Below are 22,717 nucleotides of genomic sequence, written 5' to 3' on the forward strand. Positions count from 1 at the left end.
AGTCCGGGTGGGGCTACGACAGCGACAACGGTGAGCGGGCTCGGGGCCGCGGGGGGCCGGGACGAGCCCGGCTGAGCAGGGCCGACGTCTCTTTGTCTTTGTCCCTCAGGACCCGAGCGCTGGCACGAAAACTACCCCCTGGCCAAGGGCGACAAGCAGTCGCCCATTGAGATCAACAGCAAGGACGTGCAGCACGACTCCTCTCTCTCCTCCTGGCACGCCAGCTATGACCCCGGGGCAGCGAAAACCATCCTGAACAACGGGCGCCCCTGCCGCGTCGTCTTCGACGACACTTTTGATCGATCAGGTCGGTTTCTGGTTTGGATTTTCTTGATGGTTGTTAGGAATCAAGGTTTTCAAAGCACCATGTATCAAAAAGTATCCTTTAGTGTCCAGTCTGTGCAGGCCAGCAGGGAAAAGTCACTTGGGAACGTAAAAAAAGTGCTCCTGGAGTTTATTCTGGTGGATCTGCAGTGGGACAGGAAGGCTGTAGCTGCAGGAGCACCCTGAAATACAAACTCAGCTGGATGGTGGACTTCTCCCTATCTCACCTCCTTCAACAGAGACACCACATTTTCAGGTTTTGTGTAAGGGAATAGAGTGGTGCCCAGAGGGTTTAGAGCGCTCTGAGGCACTTTGTAAACAAAAAACTTGTATATACATTGCTACTGACTGTGATCTTGGTTGCTTCTGCATGGTAGTTCTTCAGGTACTTCACAGCCTGAAAAAGCAATGAAAATAGCATTTATGTAAATAACATTTTATAGTTTCTGGAAAGCTACGAAATGGCTTTATTATTCAACTGAGAGTGAGCAATCTCATATCGCTGAATTAAATTGTTCAAAACTTGATTGCAGAGCTGCATCTTTGTAGCTCTGGATGCAGATAGGCAACAACTGTCAAAATGAATAATAAATTCCCAATATCATATAATGCAAAGACATCTCAAAAGCATGCAGTATTGATTGGTCCTTCATCAAGAAGGAAAGCTTATTAATGGAAAACAGTTACTTTTCTTCGTATTTTTCTGTATCTGCTTTGATGGCATTTGTATTGGGATTTTGTTCTTAGTAAGCTATATCACTAATTAAATATATTCATAGTACATTGAAAGATCACTCTCCTGCTTGTTTATCTTGATGAGGCCCTTGTTTCCTTGGATTTCTTCATTTACCACTACAGCTATTTGTTATTTTTCCATGTCTCTCAGATGGAATCTCAGCTATTTAGGACGGGGACTGTCTCTAAGTTATGTATTTTTATGGTCCTTTAGTATTCATTACCACAGTTTCTACACAGTGGTCTCATAAATTGCCCTTTTATCGCCGTAGAAACACAGAATGGTCTGGATTGGAAGCAACCTTAAAGATGACCTAGTTCCAACCACACCCTCATCACCACCTTCCACTCTACTAGGTTACTAAAGATGCATCCAACCTGGCCTTGAACATTTCCAGGGATGGGGCATCCACAGCCTCTCCAGGCAACCTGTTCCAGTGCCTCACCAACCTGACAGTAAAAAATTTCTTCCTAATATCCAATGTAACTGTACTCCCTTTCAGTTTGAAGACTTCTTCCTTGCCCTATCACTACCTGCCCTTGTAACAGGTCCCATTTATAGGCCAGAATGCTCTTCCAAGAGCACTGCATAAAATCAATGCCGTGACTGAAAGCATGGGAAGTAAATTGGTAATGAACATTTTCACATGGTTGTTCTGTCTTCTTCACAGCTTCCTAAAGGCTGAAATATTTTAGAAAAGCTGCTCAAGAAGTTGTCTGCCCAGGCAAGAGTGTTGGAGAAAGACGCTGATTTGCCCAAGCAAAATGCAGCCCTGGGTGCAGCCCTTCCTTTAAATCATCTTCCCTCCATTCCCTCCCTGTGTCTCCCCTCCCCATCACCTCTGTTGTTCCTTTAGGCATCCAGAGTGTACATTTACTCCTGGCTGCCCTTACTTTCTGCAGGTTCCTGGACAGTAATTTAGGACACAAGTGTTTCATAGGCATGTGTCTGTTCAGAATCAAATACAATGTTTGACAGCTCTGAAAGACCACATGAGAAAGAATTTCATAGATATTTTATTTCCTTCATTTATTGGCTTCTGCAGTGCTAAGAGATGAGGATAAGTAGTAGCCACAGATTCCATTTTAACTGGAAAAATAAATATAGTTGAAGAAATTTTTTTTCCAATGACATAGAAAATGTTGAATATTAAAATGATTTTGTTTTATGCTAGAGAGATTTGTATACTGTTATGAAGTGCTGTTTTCAAGTGCTTCACAGTCTTTGAGTTCTGTAAAGGACCACCTGTAAGAAACGAGTGATGAATGAGTCTCCAACTCTGACACTGACTTAGCTTCTAAATGTAGACAGGTCACATCAATTCAGCTCCTGCAAGTCCCTGCCTCCCATTGATTCCCGTGTGAAATGGCAAGCAAATACTTCAGAGGAGTTGAGCCTTAGAGTCTATGCATTTTTTGTCCTATATTTGAAAGTGAAATAATATTAATAATAATAATAAATATTTTCCATTGAAGGCTTTTACAGAAGGTTTACTCAATATTACTCAATAGTATACTGAGTTATGATTATTTATGTATGAACAAAGTAAGAAAAGCAAGAGGAACTACATGCGTAAGTCTCAACAGTGCTGTTTTTCTGGCTCTCCCCTTGGTGGTTGTGACTCCTACCACCTAAAAAGAGAAACTGCAAAATTAAACCTCTTGCTCTGTGGAAGTATTCCAACATATATGATATCAAGAATTCATTTGAGACCACTGGGCAAAAGAGGATTTATTATTTCAATGTTAACTTTGAACTTTAAAGCTATTGGTAGAAGTTCAAAATTGAATGCTATTTAAACAAGGTCTTCTGGCACTGCAGTTGTGAACTACATTATCAGCTTTCTGTGTAAGGAAACACGACTCATTCCAACCTTAGGTAATGAATGAAAAATACATTTGAGAGCTTATCCTCTAAACAGTCCCTGCTCCAAAGAATCTCCAGGCTGAAAGAGGAGGTGTGATGTTTTGAAAGTCAGAGTTGATGTCAAGCGCCAGACTGATGCATGGTCAGCATTAGTTGGCTAAGCACAGCAGAAGTAACAGCATCGTAATTTCTTTCGTTGGTGGCTCAAGAACAATTTTCTAACTCATTTTACCTAAACTTTATTGTCTTCCCTCACTTCCAAGAAATAGATCTTTTTTTAATTTTTCTTTTTTTAGAAGCAGCTAACCATCTGTAACCATTGTTTAGTTGTCTGACCTGTAAAAAGTATGCCAGTCATGGACTAGAGTTAACTTAACAGCCCTAACTCCCATCTTGGCAAAACAGACCCTTTCTAGACAAGAATCACCTGTGAACACCTCTCTTCTCTCTCCATACCAGGAACTGTAGTGTGTCCACTTGCCAGGAGAAAAGAGGCTTGTTGGGCAACTGGGGTTTGATCCCATGCTTGACTCACAGCAGCTTCCACAGTTTTCACATCAAACAGAGCTCCTGACAACACAATTCAGCCCCAGCCATGTAAACTGGCGAGTGTTGTGGGCTCCTTGCGATGAGCTGTCTTTAGGAGAGGAGCTGTGGTGGGTCCCCACGGGGGGAAGGCGTGTGTGGGTGTCGTGGGGGTGCTGATGCAGTGTCCTTGCAGTGCTGAGAGGGGGGCCGCTCACCGGCGCCTACCGCCTGCGCCAGCTGCACCTCCACTGGGGCTCCTCCGACGACCACGGCTCCGAGCACGTCATAGACGGCGTGAAACACGCGGCAGAGGTAGGACGGATGTTTGATAGTGGCATTCAGTGCTAACTGGAGTTTGACTGATTTTCCATCTGAACAGATTAACAGTTCTCCCTCTTGCAAGTATTTAGCTATCAATTTTTGTCTGTCTGTGAAACTTGTGAGCATCGGTTAACATGCAGTGGGATAAGTTGTATCTGCCAACAAATGTATCCCTGCAAGTATATTACTAACATGGATTTCTTTTCTTCATGCCAGAGTTTTTGCTGGTATCTTGGACTGTTTCAAAAATATTTGCGACAAAGCAATCTGTTATTTCCAAATAGGAAGATCTACTGATGTTTTTTGGCTTTTAGTCATTTCTGGTGTGTCTTGAGTTACCAAGTTAATTCAGGAAGAACAGAAAAACTCACTAAAAGCACATTTGATAAGCTGGCATTCAAAATTAGATCCATCTTAAAACTGATTGAGAGTATGTTTTAGTTTCTGAACATCTCTGCTTCAAAATAGCTGGGTTTGTTTTCAGGAACCATGGAAAATATGATGTTTGGGTTTTGTTTGGGTTTTTTAATGTAAAATACTGCAGGACTGTTATCCTAGTTTGCTAAAATTCATGAATGCTTTAGGCCTTGAAGACTTCTTCAAGTCCTAAATATATGTGAATTAACTATTGATGCTAGAGAATTGCTAGGAGAGGTTACCTCCTTCCTCCATCTTATTTGAGAGTAAGTTCAAAATACATAACTATGCCCACAAAAATCCTTCAGTAGTATTTTCCTGCCTTCCACCTAAACTCTCAGGGCCCAGAGCTTGGAGGAGTTTGCCCACCTCTCCCAGGACAAAATCAAGGCAGACATTTTCAGGGTCAATGTGCACAAACATTGCAGAGATGACTGTGGGTGATGGCTTAGGAATTTTTTCCCCCATTCCTTCACCAAAGCCAATCTTTGCTAGTGTTCTGCTTTCTGTGGCCAACTCAACAGGAAAAATCTGCTTCCTCAAACTATTTCTTGGCTAGTTCAAGCACAGACTTTTTATGTTACTTTTGTTAGCAATACTTGTGTATTTATGGACAGGAGAAGAAAGCCTGGAATATATGTACTTTTGCTGCATTGCAACCAAAGATATATGGTTGCTCCAACTTTATCCTTAGCAATAAAACCCTTACCCTCAAGAGAAAAGAAACAGAACAATAGAGTAATTTATATTCAGGACAAATTTTTTTGTTGTTATTTTACGTAATCTTTAAAAAAGAAGACTTTTATTTCCCCCCTGTATAACTCTGTTCTAGATGCTACTTAACCTGAGACTGCACACGGCTGGTTGCAGCATTTGTAGAGATTTTGCATGAGCTAGAGATTTTCTGGATAGAGATACAAAAATTTGAAATACATCCTGAAAATACAGCATTGCTGAAAGTAGATATGAGAAAGAAGTGTCAGATTATATCCCACAGTAGATATGAGAAGGAAATGTCAGATTATATCCCCACTCCCATCTGGTGCAATGTGCTGAGAGTAATAAGAGATACAAACCAATAATGTATGAACTACATACAACCCCGTGTAAATCCTTGAGCTGACATTTGCATAACCTGAAGATCTAAAAATGTACTTGAGATGAAGTGCATGTCAGTAGGTGTTTTATGCACTGCATGAGTGAATGTCATGTGTTTGGATTAAACTATTTATAGTTGTATTGTCTGATATTGTGTGGTAAACACCATTTTCTTTGTCCTATGCTTCAGTTAAATGCAAAGCAATGCTTTTGGGAAAATGTGAGCATAGAAAAGCATGGGAACAGCAGTAGGAAATACTTACATACAGTTTTCTTTTTGATATCCATTCCTTTACTTACTGTGTAATGGAATCTTTACTCAATTTAATTTAAAGTGAAGATTGTGCTGTTGGCAATTTCTTGTATTTATAACTGAGGTTTAATTGATTTTTTAGTTACATATGGTGCACTGGAATCCAAAACACGGTAATTTTGCTGGAGCTTTAAAACAACCTGATGGTGTAGCTGTTGTGGGCATTTTTCTGAAAGTAAGTGGCATATATTCAGTCTTTATAATTTTCTGTATTTTTCATCTTTCTCTAGTGCCAGGGGAAAAGTTACCATTGTTTTTTCCTGCACTGCAGCCCTTTCCTGTGGTGTGCACTGGGTGAGGAGGAGGGTCTGCATAGGCTGAGTGTTTCCTCTTGTCTGTTGTCTGCTAGCAGGTGTTGTATCTGCCTGTCAGCAAGGTTATGTTGACTGATTGCCTTCTCTGGTCTCTTGTTGATTCCCACACGAGCTGGGAATCAAAATGAGTTCAACAAACCTACTCCAAAAAGAAAGAATTCATGGTAAAATATCACTCAACATTTTAACACTGGAATACAGAAACTTTTTAACAAAATAATACTGTACCAGTATTTTCAGATTGATTTTTTTGTAAACTTAACAGAAAGAAAGCAATCCTGGTATCAAACCTGTATGTGGTCTAGGACATTGAGAAATGGTAACAGGCACACAGCCTAATAGTGATAAATTACACAAACTTCAGTCCTTTTAGCTGCAGGTGGGCATTTCAGCTTGAACACACCATCAGGGAATAGATATCCTTTTATTGTTTTATCACTAGGAAGTGGCTTTTGTACAAGCAAGAGCAAGTGGATGTAATTAATTTTGCTAATGTCCCTGGACAGACTAGATCCAGTGTCATTTTAATTCTATTACACTGTGAGCCAACCTGACCTTTTCTCTTGTGGTTAGTTTAAACTGAAGGTCAGCACCTGTCCAGATTCTCCCCTATGACTATGTCCTTCAATTATTCTTCCTTTTTCATTCCTTTTGGTCTATTTTAGGCTAAAATTTATATAACTTACAAAGCACACTACTATGCTCCTATTAACCATGCTATGGTCAGCTAAAAGGTCTAGAAAAGTAAGTAGTATCATTATATCTTCTGGCCCTCAAAAAAACTGCTTCCTTCTTGCTTTTTGATGAAGGAGCTATTGTTTATTCTCTGAATTTGTCATGTTCCATTACTGGGTTTTGGGATACTACTAAAACAGGATTGAATTATCTTCTGAGGAATTGAAGTTAATCTATTCTGGAACAAAACATGGCAATAACAGTACATCTTATCCATACTGCCTTTATTCTTCTGGGATGTCAAAGCTTTTGGAAGTGCTGAATGTCATGGACACAAGCAATAAAGTGACCCCATAGCTTGAGGTCATCTAGACATGAATTCATCACATGTCTCACATCAAGTCTGACCTGACTGCATATGTGCTGCAGAATGAAGTGTCCGCAGAGCTACAGCCCTTCAGGCCATCAAGACTTTGCCAAGTGCCAAGTGCTCAGACAGCTCAGAGTGGCTGTGGGTTGCTTTTGAAGCAGGAGCCAAGGGTTAGGCCCTGGGTAGTGACACTGAGTGTGCAGTTCATTCCTCAGACAGGTGTGATGCCTTCTAGGGTCCTTCAACACATGTTCAAATTGCAAAGCCAGTTACTGGAGTCTGCTATTTCGGATGTTTTTTAAATGCACATAATATTCTGTCAGTCTCTACTGGATTCTCTGAGACTGCTGTTGCCTGATGTGACAGATGGGATGTGCTGAGTTTCTTTAAAATACTGTGGAACATGATGAAAAAGATACAGTATTTGTGCTTTGCGTTACAGGTTGGAAAAACTCCCAAACCAGAGATGAAGAGAATTCTTGAAGAAATTGAAAACATTAAGACCAAGGTATCGAAACAATTTTTGTGACCTAACATAGCTGGAAAGCTGCAGAAGCAGGAATCAGTAGTTCAGATTCATACTTTGGCATCATTTTGATGCCAAACAGTAGCATCAGAGATGATACATTGGACTGTGGAGCAGGATACTTTCTTTTGCTTAATTAAATACTTAACTCCTCACTTCTGCAAGTATTCTTGTTAAACAGGATTTTTTAATTAATCCTTGCATACACAATTGATAGTCTTATTGATACTGCTCTGTAAAAAATACGCAAGTGGGCCAATACCAAGAAGAAATCAAAAGCTTTTTGAATTTGAGGACAACAGTGGCCAAAACAGATGCATATAGCAGAGTCAGAAATTTAGTTAGCCTAAAATGAGAAGAAATTAGTAGGACTGATGGAGCAGGCTCCCAGTCAGTGTAAGGGAGATTAAAAATGTTACTAGCTTTAAGAAGGAACTGTATTTATTTATAAAAGGAATTACATGGTGCAGTTTCTGCACCAGTCCTGAGTTATCTCTTCCTATGATACTAGCACAAATAGCATTGCAAATATATTCTAAACTGTTTTTCAGTTTAATTAATGATCTAAGGCACCAGTCCATACCTACTGCATAGATGCAGCTGCTGAAGGGAGCTATTTCCAGAGAACTGCAATATTGCATCTATTGTCATTTAGCATTAATATTTAACATAAACTTAATCTCTAGGTATACTTTAGGAATTCTACTTCATGATAAACTTTATGATTCTAATAATGCTAAAAGTCCTTTTCTTTATGTCACCTTGAACATGCCACCAGATCACCAAATTTGTAGGCATTTTCTTGAAAATTTAGCAGAATTCCTTGCATTTAATGTTCATATGTGTTAGTACTGCCATTGATGTGCAGGTCTGAGCCTGAAAGCTCCTCTCTCCTTTGTACCATTGTAAGAGTCATACTAATTTTATTTTTTCAACTCATTCTTCAAAGGCAGTTAAGTTCTTTCTGCTGAGGGAAGTGAAGGTTATTTTTTTCACCCTATCCATGCCCCAGCCTGCTGTGTCAGTGGTATCTGTTTTGATGTCTTTCTCTCATAATGCCTGTATCATTTTTTGGCCATTTACATACAGCAGTTCTGGAAAAAGCAACAGTTGAAGTAAAGCAGAGAAAGATAGGTGCATATGCAATAAACCACATATTGTATATTATCTCTTAACTTCTTTTCTGTCATCACATACATTTTCCCAAGATTACTTATTTTTCGGAAAGATTAGTGGGTGGCATCACTGGTGTATTTATCACACATGCAGTTTCAATTGCTCTGAGTTTCTTGGACACCATACTGTGTTTACTGAAAAAGCACAATTTTGTGAAGTTATTTCCAAGCCCATATTGAACTTACAGAACAGTATTTTCAGGAAGATATAACTGCAGTCTTGATGTTACTCTTTCTATTCTTAATCTGTGCAAGGATGCTTGGAAACGATTTCAGCTCCTGCCATTCACTTTGTTCTAATCTAGAGAAGATTCTCCATGATAGAAAAAGGAAATAGGAATAATATATCTTGCTTTCCAGAACTGCATCCAAAGTACCAATAGAGAAGTGAACGGAATTTCCTTGGTTAGTTTTTGTTGCCCAGAGGGAACAAGGAATACTCATCACAGTCCTGTGGAGATACTATCCTATTCAGTGGCAGACTAATCAGGAAATGTTGTCTGGTGTCTCCTTTCTCCCTTGTCTTGTGGTAATCACCTCTAATTCTAAGATACTTAGGACCTAGTACTCTTACAGGAAATATTTTAATTTTTTACACTAAGTGTAATAGACAAAAAGACTGAGAGTGCCACCATGAATATATAATTAGAGCACAATCTTGGTAGGAGAAAGGTGCAGATTTCAGTTCCTTCAGGTAGAAGAGAAGAATGTAATGAATCTGGGATAAATGCTTGGCCAGTATCCTATTGGATAAAAAGGGTAACAGTACCAGCAGTGCCACAGGCTTCAACTTTTATCCCAAGTGGCCCAAAATAAAAACCAATTTTGATAATTCTAGAATAGAAAAATGTAAAAATGAATTTGCTTTGATCCCACACAATTCAGTTTGTAATTTCTTTTAATTTATTAATGTAATCAAAATGTCAGGTATTATTAATTGCTGGGAATGTGCTTGACAGGAAGAAAAGGAGATTGATTTCTTGCATGAATCTTGGTATTTAATTAGTTCCTTTATAATAACATAGATACTGCTGTCTTTTAAGATGCATATCTCTAGAGTTACTGCAGAGAATTTTTTTGTTTCCCTAAGGGAAAAGAGGCTCCTTTTCAGCACTTTGATCCTTCAATTCTTTTCCCCAAATCTCGGGACTACTGGACCTACCACGGTTCGTTCACCACACCCCCCTGTGAGGAGTGCATCACTTGGATTCTCCTAAGGGAGCCTATTGAAGTCAGCTCAGACCAGGTAAACTCCAGCCAGTTCTGCTACTCCTTTACCAGTTGTCAGCAGTGTCTCAGTATGTCAGTGTGATGATTTGCAAGCCCTGTGTTACCTTGCACTTTTTGGTAGGGCAAGCTTTAGCTGTGGACAGTGAGAAATTGCCTGCAGAATGGACTGCTGGAATGGGCTGTAAAACTGACCCTGAGAATCAGGCCCTCTTGCATGACACCTCCTGGAACAGCCTCAGCAGGGGTGTTCTTGGGACCCTGAAAACCTGCTAAGGCAGAAGTGCCCCCGAGCCACAAAATTCAGCCATCACAGCAGCCTCTGTTCATTCTGTGTGTTTGACCATTAAGTGGCAAGCGTGAGTAATATTTTGATGGTTTCCTGGTTTAAGAAATTGCTGGTCCAGATCTTGACTTCTTAAAAGCTGTCAGTGAGGAAAATCAAACTACCTAGAACCCGCAAATCTAAATGTTCATACAAATTAACGTACCACTTGTATTCACATAGCTCAAATGTGCATTTACAGAGGGGAAAAAAAGAGCCAGTCTGGATAAGGTGACTTTTTTAGTTCTTGTGTCAAAAATTTGGTCAGCAATACAAGTCAGGGTATATCCTTTTTACTGAAATGGCTGTTTTCAGAATAGATTTATTTTTCATTTGGATGAAAGGGTAACAATTAATAAAGCAACATTGAAATTAAGTTGATTTGAAGAACAGCAGCTGAGTGCTGAATTCATGATTCAGCTTAATAATCCAGTTGGCGGATCTCTGCCTTACAGCAAAAAAATACAAACTTCTGCACCAGCTTTTTCTATCAGACTGCCTTGCACCGACATAGGTGCATCCTCCTTCACAGATAGCTGTATTTTAACAAGAGCCTGTAGTCCAGCTCCAGCAGGGTCACAGTAAGGCCCTATTCTTTTTCCACACTGTGGATGTGAATCAGAGAAGAATCCAGAAGAAGCCCATGCAAGGGTCAGATGATGCACTGTTCTGTGGATGAAGAGTGTGGAGATCCATAGAAACAGTGCTAGCTGCTGGGCTGCAGTGATCTTTATCACCAATCTCTACCAGTATTGTTAGAGACTGTCATTGTCACTCTGTGCTTATCATTATATAAGAAAGTTCCTTTTTCATCTCAGAGTTTGTTCTAGGCAGTAAGGTCCACAGTGCTTCCACATGGACACTTTAATTTTTTTTCCTTGCAGATGGCAAAGCTCCGCAGCCTTTCCAAGAACAATGAGAATGAACCCATGAGCCCTCTTGTTGACAACTGGCGCCCACCTCAGCCTCTGAAGGGCAGGATAGTGAGAGCCTCATTCAAGTGAAATCTCAAGTCTCACTCTGCTGAACCTGAGTGAGAAAATCCCTGCATCCCAAAGTGTAGTTAGTTTTTGCTGTCTACTGCTTTTCCTCTGCATCCAGGTCTGTGTTTCTCAGTTTGGAATTCTGAATGGTAAAAGTGAATCTGTTTTGAAAAGCAGAAAAATACTGTATGCAAATATTAAGCACAATAAGCAAATGTGAGATGCTACGATTCTTGACCACAAATGCCTTAGCATTTATGATCACTTCTCTGCCTTGTGGTCTTGTAAGAAAAATAGGCTCAGTTTCAACATTTAAAATTAATTTCAAAGGACATATAGTAAGGCAAAAAAATGAACCAGTAGTTCAGGAAAGCAGAAGTAACAGTAGATGAACAGGAGGGAAATGCCTGTCTCTACACTGTGATCTTGCTCAGACACCCCACCCTCAGAGGAGACATCCAAAGAATAAGTACCCCTTTAACATACCAGATTTTCCCTTCCCTGTCTTGTTCGTAGTTTTTTGTCCAAGATTACATTAGTGTTCTGAGGGTAAAATCAGGCGTACTCAGTTTCTGTGTGAAGAAGAAAAGATACCTTGCTGTCATTTCAGCATTTGCTGTCTTTGCCATATCCTGCTGCTGCCATTGTTGATCTTTTCTTCTTTCACTGCTGCTGTTACTTCACCCATCCAGTGTAGAGTCCTGCTGGTATCATATTGCCCTGTATTTAGTATAGCAGCTTTAGTATTGCTGAGGGGAAAGTGCCTTTCTTCTGCTGCTCTATGTTATCTCCCAGAATGATGGATTTTTGATGCTCTCCCTGCTTTTTAGTTTTGACACCTTAATGGTTTCACCTATTAGGGATTTTGTTGCATATGGAAAGGATCTTTCTGGATGATTCATACGTGTCGTTTGTCATTCCCACTACTGAAAAATCCAGGCTAAGTCACCTAAGTGTGCGTTTATTTGACTCTGTAGCTGGAGAATATACGTGGATTCTGTTTGGCTCTGTTCCTTTCTGGGGAGACACATCAGCTTGCAAATATGATCCAAGCAAGGAATCGCTGGCAGACAGAAACTTCTAAATCAACTTCCCCTGTCCTTCACCATGTAAACTTTGTCATTTCAGTGTAACACAAGTACCATCTAGGTTGAGCCCACATACAGATCATGTGAATAAAGATCTACATTATATTCAACACCCAGGTGATTATTCAGTATTGGACATAGAGGAGATTGGTCAAAGGTGGTGCATAAATCCTGCTGCACAGGAAGCTTCTGGGCTCTCTGTGTTCCTGTAACTCATCAGTGGGTAGCAGTGGGTGTTCTTCTGCAGATGTTGCCACAAACATGTTCACAGCAGCATTTATAAGGGGTATGTCAACGTCTGAGAAAAGCAGGGTTACAAATAGGCATTTCCAAGTTCTCCTTAACTATTTCACTTTCCACCCTTACTAGAAAAATGGTGCTCCAACAGGGAAGTAATGAATGGGCGACACTGGGCAAATTCTGCTGTTATTACCAGCAAGATTCAGTGAGAATTCAGAAATGAAACTGAGGGCAGATTTTGATCCTTTTTATTAATTTAGAAATGTTCTAAGTATTGCTGAATTTCCATTGAAAGTTAGTGTTTTAGTCTATTAGGAATGTATTTTGCTCAGTATAAAGCAGTTTCTTTTTTAAAACTGAGTTCATGTGAGTAGAAGCTAAACTACTGATTGAATCCTGTTTACAGATGTTTCAGCACTGGCTTAATTTTATCAGAAGATCAGCTTTTGATACCATGAGTGCAGAACTTGCAAGGGTATTGATTTTAGGAGTCCCTTAGATCTTCTTTCAAATCCTGAGTCTGTATATCTTCTCAACACATAAAAATGTTACTACAGAAAGCTCATAAGCAACCATTTTTTTCTACTGTACTATGTCTTACGTGTAAAATTTCTTCTCATATGCATATGCAGTTGGTCTTGGTGAGGAGAAAATTTTAACACAAATAACTGAGACGAGGGTTTGAGTCTTTCTACCTAAAAGCCATTGACTGTGATGTTTTAATCTCTTGTTACTGGGGCAGTAAAACAAGATTAGTTGTCTGCACTTGAAATAACTGCTTTTATGTCTTCAGAGAGCCAATAAATTGACTTGCATAAAAAATAAATTGATTGCTGTTTTTATGCAAAGTGGTGATTGAAAGTACCAAGAACTTACTAGAAAACCTTGCTGCTCCTTTCTTTGATACATATGCTTGTACTACAAGGGGGACAAACACTTGAGTACTTTTTAGGTGTTGGAGTTTAGTTTAATAGCTCATCCAGGTTTCCGTTTGTCCAGTCAAATAGATCCTCAAAAATTTGAGGATCATACAGAATCACTTATTCTCTGTTTTCAGGTACAAAAAAAAGGTGTTTATTTCTTGCCTGCACACAAACATTCTATCTTCCCAAAGTTCATACATGCCTATCTGGTCTTGAGTATCTCTAATTTGGACAGGAATTTTTTTTTTTTGCACGAAGCACATTGATCAGTTAGTTGAAATGCTACATAATTCTGAAAATTCATGATTAGTTTATACTTTTGAAGGAGACAAACTTGTTAAAGAATAATTGCCTGCAAATCAGACAATGAGTGCACTTTGCTTTGTTTGCATGTTTCCTCTACTGCTTTTGAAAGGTAGAATAGACAGAAGTTTATGAACTACTGAAATGGTTTGGTTCCAACACCAAACACATGATTTGTATGTTGCCAAAAGGAAAATAACAGTCTGAAATTTATATTGCTTCCTCATGCACCTCCTCTGATTCCATTCAGTTTTCGGACTATTATTACACAAAAGCATCAGCCTCAGGGCAAATATGCTTTAAAGTTTTGTTTTTCCCTTGAAGAATAAAGTGCACACAGTTTTGTTCCACTGCCTTTCTTCCTTTGATGAATAGTGTAGCTCAGCATTGATTACCTTGGTAACAAACTCCAAATATGTGGATTCTAATCCTGCTGCCTCATGTATCTTAGAGAAAAAAAAAAACCAACCAGTAAAAATTACCCAAATCTTTCTGGGACCCTAAATCCTTATGAATTTAGTGCATATAATGTATATATTAATTACAGCAGGGCAGCCCTGTGATTCAAGTAATTACTGCCTATTAGGTTTTGACAAACACTTAAAGCTTCCCAGTTTCCCACACCTCACAAGAGAAATTACTAGAAAAATCAAAATCTTATTCCTATAGTTTGAAAGCTTTTCTTTATTAACGGAAACTGGTGTCACCACCTTTCAGTCATGTGTAAATTCGTAGCAACTGTGAATTCCAGGTATGACCCTCAGTGTACAACCAGCTATGATTCTGCATTTCTACTGCAAAATGAAAAGAACAGGTATCCTTTTTTCCCCCCATATCTTAAAGAAAGATGCTCCTGGATGTCTTTGCAGATGTTTTTCTTTTCAGTAATCGGCGTTGAAGGACGTTCATATTGTCAGAGAGTTGAACAAAATAGAACAGTATCTGTTTCTTCCTGAGGCATTTTGTCCCATGCCTCAGCAATGGGAGCAGCTGTACGGTGTGTGTTCCACCTCGTCTATCTACCTTTCATCTCAATGAATTCTGGCATTTATCTTTGTCAATACTGGAGCACAAAGCATGTATTCAGGAATTATCTTATTTCCAAGCCTAAGAATTTAATAGAGCTTTTATAACATTCCTCACTCCCCCAAAAGGTAATGTACAACCAATGATGAATTAGAGATCAAATCAAACTCACATTCTTTTTTAAGAATGTATTTTTTAAAGCATCTTCTTTTCAGTTTACAGCTGCTGTACATGTTGATTTTCAAAAAAGTGCAATAAAATTAAAATATTCAGAGCCATTTGTGAGGGAGAGACCGAAAAACTAGAGTTTTGTGTTCATTAAAACACACAAACAGATTTGAATACAGATGGAGAACTTGTGATATTACTGGGAAAATAAACACCAACGGAGTACTGCTATTACAGAAAATTTTAACTTTGTATATTTGGACTGGATAGCACAATACTTGCAAGAACGTTCGTGCACTTAAATAAGCAAAACACTTGTAGAATCATAGGCCTGAGTTGGAAGGGACCTTAAAGATCATCTAGTTCCAACCCCCATACCATGGGCAGGGACACACACCTTCCACTACACCATTATTTGGGAAAAAAAATACGTAGTAGATGGAAAATTTCTGTAAAACAGGAGGATGGAGAAGAAAGAAATGCTGTTCATACTGCAAACTGATGAAGATAAAAGTCCACAGTCTAAATTAATACCTTGCTTTCAATAAGGATGACTGTGAAGAATGTGTGCAAGTGAAGAAGGATTAATAGGAATCTATAAATATATATATATGAGAGAATAAAAACTATCATTAAGTGAGATGGTAAATTGAGTAGGACAGTAGAGCAAACTTCATACAGATGGAGTTGTCTCTGTTTCAGAAAACAAAAAGATTGGCATAATAAATTGCAACACTTCTGTTGAGAACTCTCTTTAACAATCTCCCTGGAGACAGCACCCTGCCTCTCTATGGGAAAATCCAACAGGAAGGTTGGAAGCAATGATGCCATCAGGTATGCAGAAGAAAGGTTTCAGTCACTACTGAACCACACCTGTACTTAGCACAAGCAGGAGCATTGACACAGAATGTTATCTGCGTGGGAATTCTCAAAGTAAGTCTCATTGATTCTGCCACTAATTCTTTAAGTCAGAGGCTGACATTAACTCATGCTTTTGCAGTTATGTCATGCCATCAGTAAGTAGAATATGCAGTAGGTGTTAGGATAAAAACATGCCTTTGGTAAATTTGAATAGCACACTGTCACTCTTTTACTATCTTGCAAAAGATCTGTCAGAAAAGTGTTGAAGAACTTGAGACTCCTTCCTGGAGTTAGAGCAGCTTCCTCACTGCACTAGACCAGCAAGACCATGGGCCAGTTGTCTCAGACCTTGATAACAAATAACAGACCTTTACTAGACTAAGATTTTTAATTTTTCCAATTCCCATTATTTTTTTTTTTAACTGACGTTCCCACTGTTCATCCTGCCTTCATCCCACAGACAACACAAACATCCTTGCTGAAAACTGAAGTGAAGGATGCTGCTTCTTGCTTGGCTTGTAATGGTCATTTTCCGGAGCCCACACGGTGGAGCCAGTTCTTCAACAGTCACCTTCCTGACACGACTTTCAGCTAACAGGAGGCCTGAGCAGTGCAGATGCCTCTAGTCCAGCACAAGTAACTAAGCATTGAAACAAATGCAGTTTATGCAAGTTATCCTTAAGCAATAAGATATGATGTTTAAATAAATATTGATAGTAATGGACTGGTATTCATTTCTATCTAAAAAACTTCTGTATTTTGTCTGCATGTTTATTCATGCAAAGTCTAAGTATGTAAGTGCTTTTGCTTCTATAGGTTGAGAATAGTCTAGATAATTCCATTTCTAAAGCTCCAAAGAACCCCACCGCAAGGCAGAAGGAGTTACACGTGAAAATCTCCCACTGGTATGTTCTGAGCTGGTTGCTGATTTGAGTACTTAGGAGACCAGGACTGCAGGACACGTTACCCTGCAAACTAGCAATGCCCTGGCTGAATAGCAATTTCAGTCTACATAGCCCTTTTCTCTCTGCACATGTCTCAGTCATCCTTCGAGGTTATGATAATTTCTACGCTGAATTAAAAAACAAAGACATTTCCATTAATGTTTGCTTATTTCAGAGAACAGTGACTTTTTTTTCTTAACACTGCAGGCTGCCAGCCATTAAGCCCTAATTTAAGAGCTCCCACAATGTTGTGAATTGTCTGTGTAATAAATCTCTGCTGGAGAAAGAGTATAATCATGAAATATTTTTTCTTGTCAGACATCATTGAGAAACAAATGGCAACAGTGTCAGCAGCCTATCTAAATTTACAGCTAAACAAATGCTACTGACTCTTGAATAAACAGATGAAAGTTGATTTGTTGCCCAGTAGTGTGTAAGACCTATAATTGAAACACTGATTTCATTGTCTCTTTTGGGAAAGGTAGGGAATATAAGTTTAGAAACAATACTTTCCATGCCTAATGTCTTAGAGCATTTTGCTGTAACTTCCACCACTGAAAAATTATGCAAAAGGCATAGAGTCAGTGTAATCTAAATAAAGCTGAGGCTATGGAGTATTTCTTCTGCCTTTAAGGTAATAATTGTGCCAGGACTTACATTAAATTGCATGCAATAACTATGGTACAGTATTAATTAACAGCGAAAATAATTATGTTCTTGTGCTGATTAACATCATCAGACTATTTTAATGCCACTTTAAGAAGTCCCATAAAATATTTTGAACATTTCCAATGAGATTTCCCATACGTTCTTTCCATAGCCTCAAAACCCCAAATTCATAATATCTGCTGTGTTGCAGGTATCTTCTCCTCGTCTTAAAGGTGATGGGGAGTAAAAGTCCACTGCAAACAATCTTGATTGGCAGTTCTCTGTAAAAGCATCTCCTTGCTGGACTCTGATTGTGATCTTTTACCCTGGATATGATCTGGGTTATAGAGAGGTTTGCTTTCTGGTTTATGTTTCAATCAATTTGATCTTTTAATGGTTAATATTTAATAGTATACAACAATTAAAATTGTATTAGTTAAATTTAATAAAAGTAAGCATTGACATTTCACAGTCATTTTTGGAATCCTGACAAAATCTGCTGCTTATGCTACTGTGCTGAGCTTGGCTGTCCTATTTAGTCTCTGTCATCCTTGCTGGAAGCACAGTGTTCCCTTTTCACAGGATCTGACTGAAGGGTTTGCCATTCTTACCCTAAGTTTTTGGTGTTCACTTGCTCCAAATGCTGAACCAAAAGCAACACTAGATTAGAGATCTTTTTTTTTTTTTTTCTTACTGTATTGAAATGTCTTTAATCAGGAAATAAAGTCCCATGATTTGGAAAAGATCTGCCCAGAACTTCACAGTACCATCTAGGCAACACTATGCATAGAACCATAAAACTTCAAGTTAAACAGTGAATCCATTGCTTGTATTTGTATCTTCACATCACAGGATGTAAGGTCCAGTTCCTGATGCACCTGTTCAAGTGAGTGATCTCCTCACTTGCCAATATTTACTGTGACTGAGCTGTTGAATAAAAGACATGCACGCACTAAAATTTGTTGCCTGGACAGACTTCATGAATGTGGGTGCACATATTTCCATGTCAGCGAGGGAACTCAAGGAGTAGATGAATTTCCTTTATGCAAGTATGGAGAAATATTTATGACCAGTAAATAAGCATCATAGCAGTGCCTGGTTATAACCAGACAGAAGAAGACAAGCTGTTGAACACCTCTTTGCCCCAGCTTCTGATTCACTGTGTGGTCTATCTCATGCACAAAAATGTCAAGCTTCCCCAGTTGGAACTGGTGAAAGAAATGTGTGAGAACATTCACATAATCTTAAAGTAGGATGTGGAGTTTTGCCAAACAGCCCAGATGGAGAGGGCACAAGGCAGAATTACCTGCAGAAGCTTTCCCGTCTGTGCCTTGTCACAGGGAATCTCTGTATAATCCATCTACCCTGTTAGCAGTTGCTGCAATTTATGATCTGGTTGTAATTTTCCCATCACTGCATGGACACTTAATTAAAGCATACAAATTATTTATTTACACTTATTTCACTTGGAAAACACCCCTGGTTGCAGCTGGGGAAGGAAATGGCATAGTCTTCACCATAAAGCTAAACCCATCTCCATATACATATACAGCCAGGGCTGTCTCCAGCAGCAGGGTCTCTTCTAGAGTTCACCTCATGGATGCAGGAGTCTGGGGGGACACTTCTATGTTTCTCCTGGTGATGCTTTCTTGCTTATCCATGTCCGGTCTCCAGAACAGACTGCTTCTCTTTGCGTGGGAGATGGTACTGCAGGCTGCAAACTGAACTGGAATAGCCAATGTGGACTTCCAGGATTTTTTGTCCTAGCAGGCAGACAGAGTTGCAAAAGTTCCTGGAGTTCTTTAGGAGTGTGGTGGTTTGGACAAATTTGGAGGAAAATATCCTCTGATAGAAGGCAGGTTACAACCATCCCTCCCCCACCAGTTTCGGGAAAAAAGAAATTTTCCTCAGAGGAAAGTGAAAGAGATAAAAAAACTATTTATTACGAACACACAGGAAAAGGATAATAATGCTAAATAATAAAACCTCTCGCTGTGGAGAGAAACCTGGGAAGATTTCAGAGTCCTTCTGTAGGTGTGGTCTCTCTCCTCCTCCTCCTCAGAGCTGGGTCGTGGGCCCACCTCCGGGGCCTTGGTGGAAAATTCTCCCGATGTGTTCTGATGTTGAAACAGTCCAGAGGAGAAGAAGGGAAAAACCGAAGTCCCGGGAAAACAAAGTTCAACTCTCCGTCTCCCTCCAGAGAAAAGGAGCCGAAAGCTGGCTGGAAAGCACAAAGGGTGCTTCCTCCGCTCTTGCTACCGCAGCAGAAGGACGCAGAGGAGTGGGTGTCTGTGTCCTTGAACAACTGCTTTGAAAAGTTCGCTCGGTTTTTCTCTCTCCCCCCTCTCAGGCTCAGCTTAAAGGCACAGAAAGGCAAAAAATTAATTTCTGGGCATAGAGCAGCAATAGGGGATACACATCATCATAAAGAACAAGGAGTTCCCTGCACTAGGCATTTCTCTGGTTGACCCATCTCATCAGCATCTGATAGACTTTTGCAGGTGCAATCTTCCTACAGAAGTGCATGTTTCTGGTTTATCCTGCATTTCTATCTCCACTGTACCAATGGTGCAAGCTGTTACTCCTAAGACGGTTACCCACCCATCTAGTAACACGCTTCTTGAGCATGTTGCAGTTGTTCCACCTAAACTGCTGTAGAGTCAGTGCAGTAAACCTGTTGGCTCCACAATTAAACATGGGTGATGTGTGTGTGTGTGCATGAAGAAGCAAGCATTTTCCAGGGCTTTGAAAGGAATTGAAAGGTAGCAGGCAAAACAATGCAGTTGACAGAAATGCCTGGATGGCATTCAGAAAGTATCCAAATGAGCTCACAATTATGTGTCGTAGCTGCACTGCATTGCAAAGTGGGTAGATGGGAACACATGCTGAAATAGGCCAAGTATTTTACCCACATTCCAGCCAAGAGTGCCAACACATTTTTAACATTCACCTGGATAGGTTTACTTGGGCTTTTATTTCTAGCTTATCCCTGTATAAAAATTTTTACCTAAAAATGTGGCAAAATTACCGATACTAACAAAATATGCTCTTTTTTTTTCTTGTTTCAGTATAGATTTTTGTCCATGTGGACTTTTAAATAATGTAAGGGGGGGAGCAGAGCATGCCATAGCAGCTCTTTGATTTTGTAGATGAATAGCAATGAAACCATAATAAATCCTGGCAGAAAGATATTTTATAGATGTATCAACTCCTTGTCTGTAAGTATCAGTTCCTTGACAACAGAAACTGTGGGGAAAAATTGGGGATTGTGACATAATAGCAAAGTAATTCAACTCAGTATGTTGTTTTTCTTATTTTGGCAGACAAAGATCTCACTGTTGATAAGTTTCCATTCATGCCTACCATGTTTTCCATAGCCTGGCACAAATTTCAGTGAGGTGGAAGGCATATGACAAACTGGCTTCTTGGCTGTAACATGCCACACCAACTACGGCATGCCCAATGAAAAGCACTGTGTGAATGTCTTTGCACAGTGCCAGGCACGCTATGCACAACCCGCTGCAAAACAATATGGTGCTTTCTGCAGCTTCTTCTTTTGGTTTATTATTTTCCACAAATTCCTTATTAAAATAGAAGGTAGATTATATTAATATTTGCATTGAATAGGCACAAAACAATAATTCCAAAACAGTTCTGTAATTTGGTGCAGCTGCTCTGCAGTCTGGCACTGCCCTGAAACAGAGTTAAAGCAGGCATATGGAGTGCTCTACCGATGGAGTGAATCTAGCAAGCTCTGCTTCTCCTTGCCTGTGGTGCTCCAGCCCACTGTCTTTCTGGCCCTCCACTGCACCTGCAATGCTTATTCAACGTCTTTCTTGCAATAGCAGGCTCAAAATTGGATTCTAGAACCACTTGTACAAGTGTTGAAGATGGAAATTATTATTCCTGCCAACCTGCTGGCTACGCTCTTGTTAGTGCAGCTCAGTGTGCACCACAGCAAGGGCACACTGCTGACTCAACTCATTTGTTGTCCACCAGGATCTCCACGTCTTTTTCGGCAAAGGTGCCTGCTGGCCAGACAGCCCCAGCCCATCCTCCCCACGTGCAGGACTTTGCACTGCCTTTGTTGAACTGCTTCAGGCTCCTGTCAGCCAATTTCTTCAGCCTGTCTGGGCTCCTCTGGATAGCAGTTTGTGATTTCATCCTTGAACTTGCTGAGGGTATATTTTGTGCCATTGTTCAGGTCATTAAAGTTCGGCCAGTAATAAGACAAATGAGTCATGATAATAATAATGGATACTCCGGTGGACCAAATCTTGTTCATCATATCTGAATAAAGTTAATCTAAATTGTCATTACCTCTTTGACTTGTCTCTTTTTGATCATAGGTGTACAAAATTTCAAGGATGGGGACTCAGTTTATAGTGGAACATTTTACCAATGCATCACTGCTTTTACAGGATGTATTTATTGACGTCGCCATCTGGTCTCGTCACTTCTCCACTCACAGACATCGTAATCTGCCTTCATTTTCTCCTCTCTGTTTTATTGACTCCTGGCAACCAGCCTATCTTCTGTCATGCAAACAATTCTTGTACCACAAACCTTTTTCCATTTTTTTAATTCACTGCTGTTCCTTACCACTTGGCCCCCTTTCTCTTTTCTGCCTGCCCCAAGGATTTATACCAGTCTCAGTAATCCCCTTACCATGCTTAGTTCCCATTTTCCTTACACGAAGAGCTCCATATGTCCCTTGTCCAGGCTATTCTCCTTATGACACAATAGAGGCTTCATGTCCCTCTTCCTCCCTTTATTTACTTCTTCTGTCTTACCGCTTGGCCAAGAAATCACTCAGTGACTTATCAGTAAATATGCCTAACTGGGAAGATGAATAGGGAAGACACTCAGCTTGTAGCTGGGCAGAACAATAATAACTGGTGTGACCAGCTGGCTGTTTATTTGATCTGCAGAAAACTGCAGAGTTATTTAGGCTACTGGAGTGCTATGGTGCTGCCCATTCCACTGTTATCACATTACTTCCAAGCAGAGAAAAATGTCATCAACATGATGTCATAGCACTCAGCCAACTGGCTTATGTGATGCTGATCCTAACACATTTTTGAAATATGCTACAGTTCTGAGGTTGGATCTTTCTAGGTCAGTTTTAGGCAAGCTTATTGCAAGTGCATTGCATGTACTAAAATGCCTCCCGTTTGTCAGCACAACATTTACCTCATATTTTTATTCTATTGCATATGCATATTTCTCAGATTGAATAGCACACCTACTGTAGCACTGCAACTGACCACCAGTTCAGTAAGAACTAACAATAATGGGATTTTATTCTAACTGGTTGC

The 22,717-nt window shown here is 39.8% G+C and overlaps 1 protein-coding gene and 1 long non-coding RNA gene across 2 annotated transcripts in view; one reads left to right on the forward strand and one right to left on the reverse strand.

Annotated features, from left to right (window-relative positions):
• LOC103613452 (carbonic anhydrase 3) overlaps positions 1–13,352 on the forward strand; it is a 16,193-nt gene extending 2,841 nt beyond the window's left edge. The window contains exons 3-9 of the mRNA XM_017731040.1: positions 3–30; positions 110–307; positions 3,648–3,766; positions 5,686–5,778; positions 7,405–7,470; positions 9,754–9,909; positions 11,100–13,352. Of these exons, the coding sequence (XP_017586529.1) occupies positions 3–30; positions 110–307; positions 3,648–3,766; positions 5,686–5,778; positions 7,405–7,470; positions 9,754–9,909; positions 11,100–11,219 (780 nt within the window). The 3' untranslated portion in view covers positions 11,220–13,352. The remainder of the gene's footprint in view (positions 1–2; positions 31–109; positions 308–3,647; positions 3,767–5,685; positions 5,779–7,404; positions 7,471–9,753; positions 9,910–11,099) is intronic.
• Positions 13,353–15,359: 2,007 nt separating this feature from the next.
• The window catches only part of LOC108445911, a 65,273-nt gene continuing 57,915 nt past the window's right edge, over positions 15,360–22,717 (reverse strand). The window contains exon 4 of the long non-coding RNA XR_001860942.1: positions 15,360–19,755. This is a non-coding gene — a long non-coding RNA (uncharacterized LOC108445911). The remainder of the gene's footprint in view (positions 19,756–22,717) is intronic.

The sequence above is a fragment of the Corvus brachyrhynchos genome, unplaced genomic scaffold, assembly GCF_000691975.1.
Source record: "Corvus brachyrhynchos isolate BGI_N302 unplaced genomic scaffold, ASM69197v1 scaffold293, whole genome shotgun sequence".
In the NCBI taxonomy this organism is placed as follows: domain Eukaryota; kingdom Metazoa; phylum Chordata; class Aves; order Passeriformes; family Corvidae; genus Corvus; species Corvus brachyrhynchos.